General features: G+C 34.0%; 3 protein-coding genes across 3 annotated transcripts in view; 1 reads left to right on the top strand and 2 right to left on the bottom strand.

Moving 5' to 3' along the window:
* Positions 1 to 9,443, bottom strand: part of LOC111445319 (transmembrane 9 superfamily member 2) — a 20,624-nt gene extending 11,181 nt beyond the window's left edge. The window contains exon 1 of the mRNA XM_023083621.1: positions 9,432 to 9,443. The gene's annotated coding sequence lies outside the window, so the exon portion shown is untranslated. The remainder of the gene's footprint in view (positions 1 to 9,431) is intronic.
* On the bottom strand, positions 1,550 to 3,999 carry LOC111445320 (glutamate decarboxylase-like). Its single transcript, XM_023083622.1, has 3 exons — positions 3,020 to 3,999; positions 2,893 to 2,945; positions 1,550 to 2,052 (listed from the first exon to the last, which is right to left on the bottom strand). The coding sequence occupies exons 1-3, from the start codon at positions 3,978 to 3,980 to the stop codon at positions 1,690 to 1,692; spliced, it is 1,377 nt and encodes a 458-aa protein (XP_022939390.1). The 5' UTR covers positions 3,981 to 3,999; the 3' UTR covers positions 1,550 to 1,689.
* Positions 9,444 to 14,790: 5,347 nt separating the features above from the next.
* Positions 14,791 to 17,114, top strand: LOC111445635 (glutamate decarboxylase-like). Its single transcript, XM_023084146.1, has 3 exons — positions 14,791 to 15,838; positions 15,917 to 15,969; positions 16,624 to 17,114. The coding sequence occupies exons 1-3, from the start codon at positions 14,875 to 14,877 to the stop codon at positions 17,104 to 17,106; spliced, it is 1,500 nt and encodes a 499-aa protein (XP_022939914.1). The 5' UTR covers positions 14,791 to 14,874; the 3' UTR covers positions 17,107 to 17,114.
* Positions 17,115 to 17,130: the final 16 nt, after the last annotated feature.

Raw genomic sequence — 17,130 nt, 5'->3', positions numbered from 1 at the left:
AAAAAAAAAAAAAAAAAAAAAAAAAAAAAAAAAAAAAAAAAAAAAAAAAACATAGGTTTAGTTAATGAACATACTTAGAATGCTATAAATGAGGAAACACCGAAGTTTGAATTTTGTTGTTTGTTATGTCATCAAATGGGTATTATGTATTGTACGTTGTTGTGTGTGTGTTTTTTTGAGTGGGCCCCATGGTGTGGTGTGGTGTGACATGTGTGTGTGGGGTCCACGAGGGGTGGGAATGGAGGAAGAAGATTTTCCATATGGATGGTTGTTTGTGGGACCCAATATTATGTATTTAATTTATATTTTGTTTTGTTGGTGATGATGATGATGATGATGGGGGAGTTTGAACGGTGGAGAATAATTTGTGTTGATTTGAGGACAAAAAAGACATTGTATTTCGGGAGAACATTGACTGATTGATTGATTGATTGATTGATTGAATGATGCAGAATCAGACGGCAGAGGAGGCATGGGATTTGTGGTGTTTTGTGCCCTCGTGGATCAATCACACGGTGGGGAGAGTGCCTAATCCCATAATGGGCTTTCTGGGCTGGCCCACAACCTCCAAAATTAAAAATTATAATAATAATAATAATAACATATTTTTTTAAATTTTATTTTTGAGAAAAAGAACTCCAATCACAAGGTTTTTGAAAACCCAGGCCCATGTACAGCTGGAATAATCATTCTTAACCAATAAATAAATAAATAATTTGCATCATTTACTCTAATAATTTCAAAATATATATATATATATATATATTTTTTTTTTTTTGGGATTTTCTCGAAATGATTTTCTCATTTAAAATTTTTTTAGATGAGAAACCATTGGATCGTGATAACGACTTTTTAAATGTTCCACAATAATATGACATTGTCATTTTGATTTAGTAAATGTGTAATTTTGGTCACATTCTCAACATGCACGAGATGAATAGATATTATTTACAAAAACGACAAGTAAAAACAGACTCGAGGATAATAATTATCGAAATTTTGTTTGATTGAACTTCATGATTACTAAAAACTTTAGATTTAACAAAAATAGTTAATAATATATTAGATTAAGTAAATCAATTATTAAGAACGTACATTTTTGGCAATTATAATTCATTACCTCACTCTTACTTTGCTTTACCGATCATATTTTTAAAAAAATAATTATGATATGGTCTTTTTTTCACTTTTATTTAAAGTTCAATTTAATTAATGAGTGATTTACAAATTACAAAAGAGAACAATACCTTTTAGGGGTGGGATTGAATTGTTACAAATAGTAAGCAGACATCGAGACATTGAGTCCTGGTGTATTGTGAGATCGCACGTTAATTGAAGAGGGAAACTTTTACACCGCAAACGCATTTTAAAAACCTTGAAAGGAAGTCTGAAAACGCTCAAAAAAAGGACAATATATAATATGTGCTAAGGTAAAAATTTAAATTATAAATTTCATCGATCCAACCCAATCCGCTAGCGATAAAGATTACAAATTTCATACCGTCAACTCAATCCAAACCAACCCATTTTAATTGAGGAGGGTGGGGTACATGGGCCTTGACATGGTTGTAGTTTGGGTTGAGTACATAGATGGGCTAGCATATGCAGTGAGTGAGAATAAGAAATAAGAAAGTTATGTTGTTATACTTGGTGCCTCAAAGTTGTAACTGTTGATGATTTAATACCCCATCAAACCTGCGGTGCACCCATGTTCTTATTTGGTGGAAGACTGTCTAGCTCTCCCAGAACCTTCACGATGTCCTGCACAAGACGCCCCGCAAGGGTGCGAGAGAAATCTTCTCTAATCACCACACGAAGAACTGACACATGCTTGGCCCCCTCTGGCATTGGATACGCCGGCACCATCCACCCGAACCGTCGTAACATTTCTGACACCTCAAATTCGTCGTGGCGAGTTCTGTCTTTGAGACTGAACGCCACCACGGGGACTCCCATGTCCTTGGATGCTATGCTGAATCTCCCTGTGTTCTCCAGCCCTTCCTTCAACACCATTGCGTTGTCGTGACAATTTTGCATCACATTGCGGTATCCCTATGAATTATATATACCCATTACAATACAATGTTATTATCACTTCAGAATTAGGGTGATGACTCTGTTATGAAAAAAATGGAGAGAGAGAGATCGATGGTAGTACGAAGAAGGAAGGATAGACATGATGGCAGTTCGAGCAAGAGAGGAAGAACATGGCAGAAACTGAGAATGCCTGAGGTGTATTTTAGACGAAGAAACAAAGAGAAGGGTAGAGATGAGCGCCTTGTGGACTGGTTTGCTATCGAGCAAATGAGCATGAGTAAGAATATCTTGAGCATATTTTAATGGACTAATAAAGAGACTCTTAGGAGTGAATGAATGATAGATCCAGAGACAGCGATTCTGTTCACAGCACCAACATTGTCAAGAGTGGAGGCCGACGATAGAGTAGTAGGCGGAGTCGGTGGAGAAGTAGTCGGTGCCATAACAGGTGGTGAAGTTCCAATGGACGGAGAGGGAGCCACCCCAGGGCAAGGGCGAAGAGGCCAGTGCAGCCATCGAATTCTAAGGATAAATCTTTGCAGAAGGTCGATATGGGCTTGTTGAGATTCCCATATATTTTCGATGAGAACCCTGATGAGGATAATGAGGTTAGAGGTTAAGGTTTATGGGAGAAGGGTCGATTAGGAAGAAAATGAAATAGGCTATGTTCGGTTGAAAATAAAGAATAAATGTTGCTAAACTGAGACCACCCTAACAATATTAATAAATGGATACAAGATATTTGTGTATGATACAAAATGAGATGAGATAAGTTAGGAGGGTAGGTATGTAATTTAAGTTGAATAAAATGTGAAATAGGGTGGGTACCTATGTTAAAACCCAAGCAAGACTTACCTCAAAACCCAAGCGTATTAGTTGGTAATATTGAGCTATGATTTGGCTAGACCCTGAAAAATTGATCATAATTCAAAGATTAGTGGGTGTTGTATGTGAAGCAAGAAGATTGGGGGAAGAATCTTACCCTTAGAGAAATTGAGAGTGAAGGTGGGCTGATCAGCTCCAAGGTAATCGATGTGGAAAATCAGTTCTTCCGGCAAATCCTGTTTGGTTCTCCAAATCACCCACCCGATCCCAGCATACACAAGCCCATACTTATGCCCACTCACATTGATACTCTTCACCAAAGGAAGCCGGAAGTCCCATTCCAGCTCTGGATACAAGAACGGCGCTATGAACCCACCACTAGCCGCATCCACATGAATAGGCGTATCCCATCCACTTTCCTTATTCTTCTTCATCAACAAATCGTTCAGCAGCTTCACATCCTCGAATTCACCATTATAAGTGGACCCCAAAATGGCTGCAACGCAAATGGTGTTCTCATCCACCATCTCAACCGCCTCAACAGGGTCCATCACGTAATACCCTTCTCTCACCTTCACTTCCTTCAGCTCCACTTCAAAGTACCTACCAAATTTCTCCCAGCACACTTGGACATTGGCACCCGTCACAAGATTAGGCTTGTCATGAGCCTTCCCTTCACCCTTCCGCTTCCTCTGCCACTTCCTCTTGAAGGCAAGCCCTGCCAACATGATGGCCTCTGACGACCCCACCGTCCCGGCTCCCACCGCTACATCGGAATCTCCCAATGGAGCGTTGAATAAATGGGCGATCATGTTGACACACCGATTTTGAATCTCGGTGGTAACAGGGTACTCGTCCATATTGACGTAGTTTTTATTGATTGAGTCCATGATGAGCTTGTCGCATTCGGGCTCCATCCATGTGGTGACGAAGGATGCCAAATTGAGACGTGGGTTGCCGTCCAGCATGAGCTCGTCGTTGATGATCTGAAAGGCGGCCTCCTTGGACATGGAGCTTTGGGGGATGGTGAACCGAGGAGCAGAGTCCCGGACATAGCGGGAGGCGAATGTGGAATGTATAGAAACATCAGATTCAGAGAATGCTTTGGACATCGCCATTTTGGGTACCGATTTCAAACACAAAACTTGGGGTTTTGGTTTGAAATTGGTGGAGAAGATGAAAACAGAGGGCTGTATTTATAGTACAAAAAATGTGTTCTTCCAATGGAGAAGATTAAATTATAAAAATATGTATTGGTTTTAATTTCGGTTCTAGGCTCATATTACACCATTTTAAATCTCAAATTTCATTCAAAATTTAATAAATTTATAAAAAATTAAAAAAAAAAAAAAGATTTATTGAAGAAGAACTTGATCCATTGTTGTTTTTAAAATGGATTATTTTTTTATCAAATAAAATGAAAATAGATTACTAAAATAAGCTAAGTTTGAGATTATAAGAAATTGAAAATTCTGACTTAAAAAAGTCTCCCAGATTGACCACCCCACAACCGAGGATTGCTGACCTACCGTACTTCCAGCTTTCTTGGAGAATGTTGCTTTGGATTCTAATTAAAAAAAAGAAAAAATCAATTTTCATTTTTCATATATATATATATATATATATATATATATAATTTATTAAACACTTAAATCATATATTTTTTAATTCGTGGAAGAAAGTTGGGAGTGAGTCCCACTTTAATTAATTTAGGGAGTAATTCCTTTTGATTATGGCCTTAGCCTAGATCTGTGTTTTTTTTTATGGATTGCCATTTCTTATGTTAGGATATAGATCCAATAATAAATATTCCTTTTTAGGTGGTCGATGAGGCGCTGCTCAATCAATTAGTTATGAAATACCATTAACTCTACGTGTATTATTAATATCTCTACCTGTGAGATTCGAGACATAAACTTCTTTATTTTTTTTTAGAAAAGAGGTGTGAATAGATATCTTCATTTTTATAAACTTCGAATTAATGAACTAAATCATATAGTTATATGAGTAAAAGAAATAAATAAAAATTAACGGTCAAAATATTGAGTCTCATTTTCTATGATCGGTTTATAAGCAAAGAATATATCTACCTTGGTACGAAATCTTTTGGAAAATTTGAAAGCAAAATCATAAAAGCTTATATTAAAGTGATGTTTTCCTGTTCTTTTTAGTAAAAAATTTAAAGTTATTATAAAAGTTGATACGCATGTTTCTCCCTGGTTCATAGATGTGAGCATAGCTGTTGCCACTGCCTTCCTTTATTCGCTTCATGTGTGTGTGTATATATATATATGCTTAATCTTTCCTCTTTATTCGGAGGACAGAAAAGAAATGAGAACTATGGAGGCAGAAACATAGGAAGTGTCTCCTCCAGATTTGTGGGATCTGGTTTGTTTCTTTAGGAAGAAAGGTGGAAGAACAGGAAAGGAAAGGGAGACATAATATTAATAATAATAATAATAAGAATATTATTTTGATCTAAATTGTCTATTTAATAAATGTTTTATTTTTATTTTAAACCAAATTTTAAAAACAAATATATGTATATATATATATATATCTAAATGTTTATATTTAAAATTTTGTTTTGCATAAATAATTGAGAGAAAATGGATAGGGTTTTTAAAAAACATAAAATAAAAATGGAAGGTAAGTTTATGAAATTCATATCCAAAATTTTATAATTTTATAATTTAAATTTAAATAGGTAAATATTCCTTACCACAAGTAAAGTTAAAGTTAAAAAAGGAAAGTAAGGGAAGATCTGAATAATAACAATTCAAAAGTAAAACCAAGAAAAGTATTTTTATTATTTTTTCTAAAATAATTAACCGAATTAGATTCGCCGCGTCCTAATTTGAGATTCCTTTATGCTCTGCCCGCCTGCCCGCCTGCCCGCATCTTTTTCTTTACTTTTTTTTTTTTTTTTTTTTTTAACTAATATCATCTTTTAAATAATGAAAAATATCAACGTGATCCAAATTCAAATTAAATAATTGATATCTATTTTTTTTTATATTAAATGTTTAAATCTTTATATTTTATTTAATTTATTTATTACTATGAAAAGTATGATTTTGAGGGATATCATCAACTTTTATAACTAATAAAACTTTAAAGATATTCAAACTATTTAGTTCACAACTGAGTTACTTAAATCTAATTAAATAAATAAATCATTTTTTTATCAATATAATTTAATATGATACTCGAGTATATTAATTGATATAATTCAAAATATGTGGTGTATTATTTCACCACATATTATAGATTTATATAGACTCGATACATGTACTTATTTGCTAATATATATTTGATATATTTCTTCGTTAGTATCATGTCCCTTCGTAATATATAATTAGTATATGCGTGTATATATATATTTTCCAAACGTTTTATGAAAAATATACATAGTATGAAACAATTATATAATAATAATAAAAAAAAAACTCTTACTTTTTGAAAACTCTCTTATTCGACAAGTGTTGACATAAGTTTCGACCTGTAGTAGTAATCGACTATGCAACTACTCATAACTCAAACTTCTTAGATTGTTTGATAAGACTCATTACCATATTGCCATCAGTCGTTGCTCGATCCAGAGATGTTTAAGTAGTTGAATTATTGATGAAGTTAATATTTTTTAGATTATTTATATAAATTCAATCTTGAAATGAGATACATTCGTAGTTACCTTCAAACTCAATTATAATTCATTAGTTTAAATTTGCTAAATTTTAAGTTAGACGGTTGATTTAATATGGTATCAAAGAAACTGTACACGGGAGTGTTGAAATATTAATATAATTAAATTTAAAGTTTTAGTCGGTTTAAGCTTTTGAGTTCAATGGTCATACACGACTTTTATAGTTGTTCCGAGATTGGGTATAAACCAAAAGAAAAATGGTTACAATAAAAGGAAGAACAATGCCCAAATTCAGCAAACATTTCAAATAAATCTTTTAACCTCTAAGCGTGGAACAGACCAAGTGGTTTTGATATGAACCAAGAGACATCAATCATAACATATGCTTCAATGAAGATGTGAAGAAAATATTGTTGAAATCATCAAAAGATATTTCAATTCATGCAACATTGAAGAAGAATAAAGTTTCATATGATAAATTTTGGGTGGATTACAATTTAGAGTTATTGTATTTCATTAATGTATTTTAAGACTATTTAATTACTTTAGGTTACAATTACATAATGGCTAATTATGGCCATAAAGTGTGAATGTTACAACTTTTGGAATGCCTTTAATAGTTTCATTTTGAGGCTATATAAAGCCATCTATGTTGTATTTGTATTAAGACGGGGAAAATATAGTAAAAGAAGCATTTGTGCTTTTCTTTAGCCAATGGCTAAGTTTCTTTGCAACTCTATGTAGTTTAGGTTGCATGTAGAATCATTCAAGCTCGACATGATCAATCTTGCTTGTGGAGTGATTCGAATCTCAATCAAGTGTTCTTGTCTTGAGATATTTGATCAACTAGAATCATTGAAGCTAGACATGATCGATCTTGCTTCTGGAGTGATTCGAATCTCAAACAAAGTGTTCTTGACTTGAGATATTCGATCAACAAGGTAATCCGAATCTTATTCCCCTTGTAGTTGATTCCTTATCTTATCATTTGGTATCAGAGCTTCAGGCTCAAGATCGGATATATGTTTCCTTTGCGTTTCTTCTCAATTTGATTTTTATTTATTTTCATCTTTTTAGTTTTTAATCGACCCAAAGTTCAAAATTCAATTTTTGCTCTATTTACAATTTTGAGAGGTGAGAATGAGAGCTTCATTTGTGTAAATGAGTGCAAACAGAGTGGCCTAAAATTCCTTGAGTGTATACACGTGAGAGAGTGTTGTGAGGTCCTTTGTATTTCCATAACTTATTTTTTGCAGCAAAGTTTCACAAATAGATTCGAGGACGAATCCTCTTGAAGAAGTGGAGAATGATATGAACCAAGAGACATCAATCATACAATATGCTTCAATGAAGATGTGAAGAAAAGGTTGTCAAAATTATCAAAAGATGTTTCAATTCATGCTACATTGAAGAAGAATAAAGTTTGATTGTTGTAAATTTTGGGTGGGTTATAATTTAGAGTTATTGTGTTTTAAGACTTTTTATTTAATTTCGGTTACATTTACATAATGGCTAATTATGGCCATAAAGTGTGAATGTTACAACTTTTGGAATGCCTTTAATAGTTTCATTTTGAGGCTATATAAAGCCATCTATGTTGTATTTGTAATAAGACTTAGAAGATATATCAAAAGAAGCATTTGTGCTTTTCTTTAGCCAATGGCTAAGTTTCTTTGCAACTCTATGTAGTTTAGGTTGCATGTAGAATCATTCAAGCTCGACATGATCAATCTTGCTTGTGGAGTGATTCGAATCTCAATCAAGTGTTCTTGTCTTGAGATATTTGATCAACAAGAATCATTGAAGCTAGACATGATCGATCTTGCTTCTGGAGTGATTCGAATCTCAAACAAAGTGTTCTTGGCTTGAGATATTCGATCAACAAGGTAATCCGAATCTTATTCCCCTTGTATTGATTCCTTATCTTATCATTTGGTATCAGAGCTTCAGGCTCAAGATCGGATATATGTTTCCTTTGCGTTTCTTCTCAATTTGATTTTTATTTATTTTCATCTTTTTAGTTTTTAATCGACCCAAAGTTCAAAATTCAATTTTTGCTCTATTTACAATTTTGAGAGGTGAGAATGAGAGCTTCATTTGTGTAAATGTGTGTAAAAAGAGTGGCCTAAAATTCCTTGAGTGTATACACGTGAGAGAGTGTTGTGAGGTCCTATGTATTTCCATAACTTATTTTTTGCAGCAAAGTTACACAAATAGATTCGAGGACGAATCCTCTTGAAGAAGTGGAGAATGATATGAACCAAGAGACATCAATCATACAATATGCTTCAATGAAGATGTGAAGAAAAGGTTGTCAAAATTATCAAAAGATGTTTCAATTCATGCTACATTGAAGAAGAATAAAGTTTGATTGTTGTAAATTTTGGGTGGGTTATAATTTAGAGTTATTGTGTTTTAAGACTTTTTATTTAATTTCGGTTACAATTACATAATGGCTAATTATGGCCATAAAGTGTGAATGTTACAACTTTTGGAATGCCTTTAATAGTTTCATTTTGAGGCTATATAAAGCCATCTATGTTGTATTTGTAATAAGACTTAGAAGATATATCAAAAGAAGCATTTGTGCTTTTCTTTAGCCAATGGCTAAGTTTCTTTGCAACTCTATGTAGTTTAGGTTGCATGTAGAATCATTCAAGCTCGACATGATCAATCTTGCTTGTGGAGTGATTCGAATCTCAATCAAGTGTTCTTGTCTTGAGATATTTGATCAACTAGAATCATTGAAGCTAGACATGATCGATCTTGCTTCTGGAGTGATTCGAATCTCAAACAAAGTGTTCTTGACTTGAGATATTCGATCAACAAGGTAATCCGAATCTTACTCTCCTTGTAGTTGATTCCTTATCTTATCAGGTTTGAAAAAAACTATATAATTAACAGCATCAGAATCAGAATGAACTCAAATGCTTATGAATTCAATTTTTGACCTAAGAAATGTTTTTGCTTTTATTAAACTTAGTTTTCCTTTGTATTTGATACCCACGCTTAATATATATTATCATTTACGAGCTTTTCCTTTCAGACTTCTTCTTATTTGGTTTGGTGTGTCAACGAGGCCGTTGAGCTCCAAAGCCGGTGAACACCGATCAATGTGCCAACAAGGTGGGTCCTAAAAGAGGTGGACACTGAGCGGTGTGCCAATGAGGACACTGAGCCTCGAGGGAGGGTGGATTGTGAGATCCCACGTCGGTTGGAGAGGAGAATGAATCATTGTGTGAAAATCTCTCCCTATTAGCCGGTGCGTTTTAAAACCTTGAAAGAAAGTCCAAAAGTAAAAATTAAACAACATCCGCTTAAACATGGGCACCAACCTAATTTCATGTAGTTGAGGATGGTGGTTCCTTGGTTCATGGCTAATCATTCACGAGTTTATTATACATTTTTCAATTTCATATATATATATATATATAGATTTTAACATTTAACAATTAGAGCACGTATGATGAGATTAGCGCAAGTTTTAAGAACCGTTAAGTTTTTCTTTCTTATTTAATTTATGTATAATTAGTTCTTCCATTCGTTGGAGCTTATATAATTTCATTAAATTCGTTATTTGATGTTAATTATTAAGCTAGATTGCTAAATAATAAAAAATTAAAAAATTAAAATAAGCCTAAATTTAAGCATATTATTCCATTATTGTTATTAATGAATGAAATTAAATTAGTTAAATGCTAGGTCATGCACGCACCTACTTATTTATAGTTTAGTAAACTGTTATATATAGTAAAGCTAAATATATACATGATAAATTACTTAAATTGTTAAATAACTAAAAAAACTATATACAGTAGATAATAATATAGGGTTATATCTGGCTATATATAATAAACTGAAACATATATATATGGCAAGTATTGTAGCTTTGAGGATGTACTTTCTATATTCTATGTATTCTCTCTCTATCTCTTTGTAGTTATCAATACAAAACCTTTAGCCAATATTCTCCTTGCATTTTTTCTATCGTATTCTTTGTGTTCATCTAGATCGAGTGTGTGCGTTGTTGTGCGATCCTAACAACTGGTATCAGAGCCTCGACGAAATTCACCACGATCTGTGAAGATGGAAAGCTTAAAGATTGGAATTGAGAAGTTCGATGGATCCGATTTCGATTTCTGGAAGATGCAGATTAAAGATTATCTGTACCAGAAAGATCTTCAGAACCCCTGTTGGGGGTGAAGCCAGATACCATGACCACAGAACAGTGGAAGCTCAAGGATTGACAAGCGTTAGAGTTTGGTTGACGCTATCAAAAAACGTGGCGTTCAACATCATCAAGGAGAAGACAACGCTAGATCTATTGAAGGCGCTGTCGAATATGTACGAAAACCATCAGCTATGAACAAGGTGTATTTGATGTGGAGATTGTTCAATCTACAAATGTCTGAAGGTGGATCTGTTATTGATCATATAAATGAATTCAATATGATCGTAAGTCAATTGAGTTTGGTGGAAATTAATTTCGAGGATGAAATTAAAGCATTGGTTTTGATGTCATCTTTACCCGAGTTGTGGGATACTGTTGTTGCCGCAATCAGCAGTTCTCGAGGATCTGATAAACTGAAGTTTGATGAAATTTGAGATGTAGTTCTCAGCGAAAGTATTCGCAAACGAGAAATTGAAAATTCATCTGGTGGTGCTCTCAGTGTTGACCAACGGGGAAGAAGTAAACCGAAGGACGATCAAAATCAAAGAACCGAGAAAAATCTTCAAATAGATCAAACGTAACATGTTGGAATTGTGGAGAAAAATGTCACTTTCGAACATATTGTACAAGACCAAAGAGGGAGCATAATCACAAATATGGAGATGATTCTATAAATTCAGGAGAAGACATTGGGAATACTCTAATCTTCAGCGTGAACAGTTTGATTGAATCCTGGATTTTGGATTCAGGTGCATCTTTTCATTCGTCTCCAAATAAAGAGTTATTCTGAAATTTCAAGCCTGAAAATTTCGAGGGGGTGTATCTTGCTGACAACAAAAATTTGAATATTAAAGTAAAAGGGGGTGTCTACATAAAAACTCCGGCAGGAAATCAGTGGACATTAAAGAATGCCAGATATATTCCTGGTTTCATGAAGAACCTGATCTCTATTTGTCAGTTGGATAGCACAGGTTATGCAACAGAGTCAGGGAAGAGTTCATGGAAGATTATGAAGGGTGTTATGGTGGTAGCACTTGACATAAAATCTAGAACTTTATACACCACTGCAGGGTGTATGAATATGACTGCTGTTGCTGAGAGTGCTTCAAATTCAAGTCTATGACACAATAGACTTGAACATATGAGCGTGAAAGGAATGAAGATGCTGGCTGCGAGAGGAGTTTTAGAAGGTCTGAAATCTGTTGATGTGGGTCGTTGTGAGAACTGCGTTATGAGCAAGCAGAAACAAGTTAGCTTCACAAGGACTGCCAGAGAATTGAAGAAAGTGCAGTTGGAAATGGTCCATACAGATGTAGAGCAAGATTCCAAGACAACGAAGCAAGTGGGCGTTGAGCTTGAGTTATAGGGAAACTCACCTAGTGATGTTGTAGCAGATACTCATGAAACTTCTAAGACTACTGGTGAGAAATCAGATGTGGAGCAAGGTTCCAAGACAACAAAGCAAGTGAGAGTTGAGGTTGAGTTCCGGAAAAAATCACCTAGTGATGTTGTAGCAGATACTCAAGAAACTCCTGAGATTGTTGCAGAGGAACCAGCAGTAGAGCAAGTGACACCTGAACCGGTGTTGAGAAGATCATCCAGTACTATTAGAGTACTAGATTTGAATGTACCTTCATTACACTATTTGTTGCTGATGAAAGGAACTAGAACCCTTTGATGAGGCCCCACAGTTTGAGGATACAACCAAGTGGGAGCAAGCCATGAATGATGGGATATCTAGGCTTAAAAAATGCGTTGTACTGAGGCTGAGTACGTGGCAATAACTGAAGCTGGAAAGAAGACGATATGTATGACTAACTATCTGGAAGAATTGGGCAAGAAGCAACACGAAAAGATTCTTTATAGAGATAGTGAGAGTGTTATACAGTTGGTGAGGAACCCGTTCTATCATTTAAAGATAAAACACGAAAGACGATACCATTTCATTTGCAGGTTAGTAGAAGATGGTGATGTGTTTTGAGAAGATAGAAGGTGCAAAGAATCTAACAAAAATGAGACAAAGTGTGTTGATGTTGGAATATTGAGGTTGTGCAAAGCTCAATTGGTATGGTGCACTGAAGATGCTCATGGTCGTTTGAGAATGAAATTCTTGGTTAACTAGATCAGTCTCCAAACAGAGAATTATTAGGTTATAGAGCCTGTTACTTATTTATAGTTTAGTCAAGGGTTATACAGATTAAAACTATGTAGATACATATAAAGTAAATTGTCATAAATAAATAGCTATTTACAGTAAAAAAAAAACTATATATAGTAGACAATTATATATAGTATATAGTAGACAGTTATATATAGTAGATGGCTATATCGGGTAAAACTATATATAATAAGCTGAAACATATATATTTCAAGGATGTACTTTCTATATTCTCTGGAACATATCTGTAATCATCGCAAAACCTTTAGCTAATATTCTCATTCCATTTTCTTTATCTTATTCTTTATGTTCATGTAGATGTGTGCTTTGGTGTGCAATTCTAACGTTAAATTATTTAAATGATTTAGCTTAATTTAACTGAACACCCTTAAATAATTTTTTTGTTTTGAATAATTTAATGTATAAAAATTAGCCAAAAAGGTAAATTATAAATTGAAAGCCTACTTTCCAATTATAATTTATAATTTTAGAGAGAATATAGAAAGTACATCCTTAATTTGATTTAGCTTAATTAAAGGTATAAACAGGTGATTTTTGTATAAAAATTCGCCAAAAAGGTGAATTATAAATGGAAGGCGTTTGGAATCTATGTTTAAAGCCTAGTAATTAATTATTTAGTTTTTATATTTAATTTTGATTAATTTATTTATAATTTCATCTTATCTATCATACGAAGAAAAATTAAGGAACAAGTAGAGGTTTAATTTCAACTTAAACATCTTCCTTTCTACACCAAAATAAAATAATTTGTCCAATTGAGGAAAAAAATCTACTATATTTTATTATTATTTATTATTCATTTTGGATCTACCCTTATTTATTTACTTATTTTTTATAGATAAATTTCATCTGTCATTTTGGAGACTGTCGTTTTCAAGAATATATTAAAAAGTAGGAGAATAATTTGATGACGATTTTTAAGCCGTTGAATGTAGAAAATAATTTAAATATATATTTTAAACTAATATTTAGTAGTTATTATAGATAGATAAAATTTAAATTTATATTGAACGGTGATAGTAATAAAAAAAAAATTATCAAAATGTCTCATTTTAGTTATCATAAAATTATGTATTATTCCAACAATGTCACGCGTAGGCTAATATTATATATATATATATATTTTTTTTATTAATTTTATATCTTATTGTAGTAAAATAAATTAGTTTATATTCATTTAAGATTTTTTAATAAAATATTTAATATTACATTCAATTTCAACTTGGTTTTTTTTAATGAAAAGAACGTGATTACTTATGGTGTATTTGGTGGAGTATATTTATAATATTATCAAAATAATTTTTTTTCAAGGGGAATAATATCAAATGTATATTTTGGTTCAAAAAAATATATTTATGGTACTTTTTTTTTTTACTCTTTCAAATTAGAAATGGAAAATATTATATTTATAATAATTAAATGGATTCTAGAAGCTGTTTCAAATCCGAATCAAAACCTAATTAAAAATTATTAAAAAAAATAGATAAATATATATTTCTAGTAAATTAATAAATTACCTTTCTGCAAAGTAGAAACTAGGTTATGTGGTTGAAATTGTTTTTTTTAATTATTTAAAAAAAAATTAAATATATATTACACTAATAATTAAAATATTATAACACTCAAATATGTTGCAATACATCATTAACATCGGTCAAATATTATTTGTGTTCGTAAAACAACTCAATCTTTACGAGTTGGATAAGATAAGGTAATCCAAATTAGTCGAATTATCATATAAGTAGTAACAAATTAGATAAGCTTTGGAGAATAATTTGATAATAACTCGGATTTAAAAACAAAAGAATAAAATAATTAAAAAAAAAAAGTTTGGTCAAAAAAACAATTTTGTGATTGGACGATGGAATGAAGTAGACATAGAACACGATGCACCCAAGTATTTTTTTCAATAATCAATTTCCGGATTTACCATAAATACCTTCCACATCCTTCTCTTCAATCCATTCATACACGTCTAACCAAAAAACGCTTCAAATTTCCCTTAATTTTTTAACAATGGCGTCGTCTAATTCTTGTTCCAAAGCCCATGAATCCGTACAATCATCACCATTTGCTTCTCGCTATGTTCAAAACCCAACCCCAAAATTTGTAATGCCTGAAAACTCCATGTCCAAGGAGGCAGCAGCTCAGATCATCAACGACGAGCTCATGCTAGATGGCAACCCACGTCTCAATTTGGCATCCTTCGTCACCACATGGATGGAGCCCGAATGCGACAAGCTCATCATGGACTCAATCAATAAAAACTACGTCAATATGGACGAGTACCCTGTTACCACCGAGATTCAAAATCGGTGTATCAACATGATCGCCCATTTATTCAACGCTCCATTGGGAGATTCCGATGTTGCGGTGGGAGCTGGGACGGTGGGGTCGTCAGAAGCCATCATGTTGGCAGGGCTTGCCTTCAAGAGGAAGTGGCAGAGCAAGCGGAAGAGTGAAGGGAAGGCTTTTGATAAGCCTAATCTTGTGACGGGTGCTAATTTTCATGTTTGTTGGGAGAAATTTTGTAGGTATTTTGAAGTGGAGTTAAGGGAAGTTAAAGTTAGAGAAGGGTATTATGTTATGGACCCTTTTGAGGCTGTTGAGATGGTGGATGAGAACACTATTTGTGTTGCTTCAATTTTTGGTTCCACTTACAATGGGGAATTTGAAGATGTGAAGGTGTTGAATGATTTGTTGATGAAGAAGAATAAGGAAAGTGGATGGGATACGCCTATTCATGTGGATGCGGCTAGTGGTGGGTTCATAGCGCCGTTCTTGTATCCAGAGCTGGAATGGGACTTCCGGCTTCCTTTGGTGAAGAGTATCAATGTGAGTGGGCACAAGTATGGGCTTGTGTATGCTGGGATTGGGTGGGTCATTTGGAGAACTAGACAAGACTTGCCTCAACAACTCATTTTTCATATTGATTATCTTGGAGCTCATCAGTCTACCTTCACTCTTAACTTCTCTAAAGGTAAAATTCCTCCACTTTTTTCCATTTTAATAATACCCTTGATTCAATTATTCTCATATTTGAATGATTTATTTTCAGGGTCCAGCCAGGTGATTGCTCAATATTATCAATTAATTCGTCTGGGTTTTGAGGTAAGGTTTGGTTTTTGCACAATTATATTACGAATTACGATTCTTTACAATTGTATGATATTTTGGATGAGGAGATTATGACAATCTTTTCAATTATTTATTCAGTTCCATGTTCCTGTTTAATATAATTCTTAGGAAAAATTGTTTGTTTCCGTTGAGCTAAAAAAGATGTGACGTCTCTAGTAAACAACCGACACTGTTTTAATAGTTATTCTGTTTTGCTTCAATCTCAGTTGTACAAAGTACACTACACCTCCCTCTAAAGAAGCCGTGAAGCCCTCAAACAACCTCCCCTTAATTGAGGCTCGCTCCTTTCTCTGGAGCCCTCGAACAAAGTCGAGGGTCCCAACTTCTTTGTTCTCTTTAATCGAGACTCGATTCCTTTCTCTAGAGTCTTCAAACAAAGTACACCATTTTTTCTAACACTTCAGTCACTTTTAACTACACTTTCAAAGGTCTTAGCTTCTTTGTTCAACATTTGAAGATTCTATTGACATGACTAAGTTAAGGATATGCCTCTAATACTATGTTTGGAATTGCGACTTTCTACAATGGTATGATATTATCGGACTCATACCAATGGAGATGTATTTCTTATTTATAAATTTATGATCATTCCCTAAATTAGCTAATATGTGATTCTCTCCCAACCAGGGATACCGCAAGGTGATGCAAAACTGTCGCGACAATGCCATGGCATTGAAGGAAGGACTACAAAACACGGGGCGATTCACAATAGTGTCAAAGGACATCGGCGTGCCAGTGGTGGCATTTTGCCTCAAAGACCGAAGTACCCACGACGAGTTTGAGGTGTCGGAGATGTTGCGGCGGTTCGGGTGGATTGTGCCCGCGTATCGAATGCCTAAGGGAGCCAAGCATGTATCCGTTCTTCGTGTTGTGGTTAGAGAAGATTTCTCCCGCGCCCTTGCAGAGCGGCTTTTGGTTGATATCATTAAGGTGTTGGCGGAGCTTGATACTCTTCCACCCAAAAGTGCTGCGAAAGCCATCGCCTTGGCGAAGGACGAGGATGCAGCGAATGATAGCGCAGTGAAGAAGACGGCAGAGGAGACAGAAATGGAAATTGTGAATGCTTGGATCGACATGATAACAAAGGCTACCAAAATCACTTGTTGCTGATTTTTTTTTTTTTTTTTTTTTTTT

This window comes from Cucurbita moschata, unplaced genomic scaffold (genome assembly GCF_002738365.1).
Source record: "Cucurbita moschata cultivar Rifu unplaced genomic scaffold, Cmos_1.0 Cmo_Scf00007, whole genome shotgun sequence".
NCBI lineage: Eukaryota > Viridiplantae > Streptophyta > Magnoliopsida > Cucurbitales > Cucurbitaceae > Cucurbita > Cucurbita moschata.
The sequence above is the reverse complement of the archived record's forward strand: the minus strand, read 5'-3'. Positions and strand labels throughout refer to the sequence as shown.

Excerpts from the sequence above, each read along its gene's own strand:
- LOC111445320 (XM_023083622.1), bottom strand. The coding sequence starts at position 3,980 with ATGGCGATGTCCAAAGCATTCTCTGAATCTGATGTTTCTATACATTCC. Across the intron at positions 2,946-3,019 it reads CACTCTCAATTTCTCTAAGG|GGTCTAGCCAAATCATAGCT; the intron begins GTAAGATTCTTC and ends TCAATTTTTCAG. Across the intron at positions 2,053-2,892 it reads TAATACGCTTGGGTTTTGAG|GGATACCGCAATGTGATGCA; the intron begins GTAAGTCTTGCT and ends TATAATTCATAG.
- LOC111445635 (XM_023084146.1), top strand. The coding sequence starts at position 14,875 with ATGGCGTCGTCTAATTCTTGTTCCAAAGCCCATGAATCCGTACAATCA. Across the intron at positions 15,839-15,916 it reads CACTCTTAACTTCTCTAAAG|GGTCCAGCCAGGTGATTGCT; the intron begins GTAAAATTCCTC and ends ATTTATTTTCAG. Across the intron at positions 15,970-16,623 it reads TAATTCGTCTGGGTTTTGAG|GGATACCGCAAGGTGATGCA; the intron begins GTAAGGTTTGGT and ends TCTCCCAACCAG.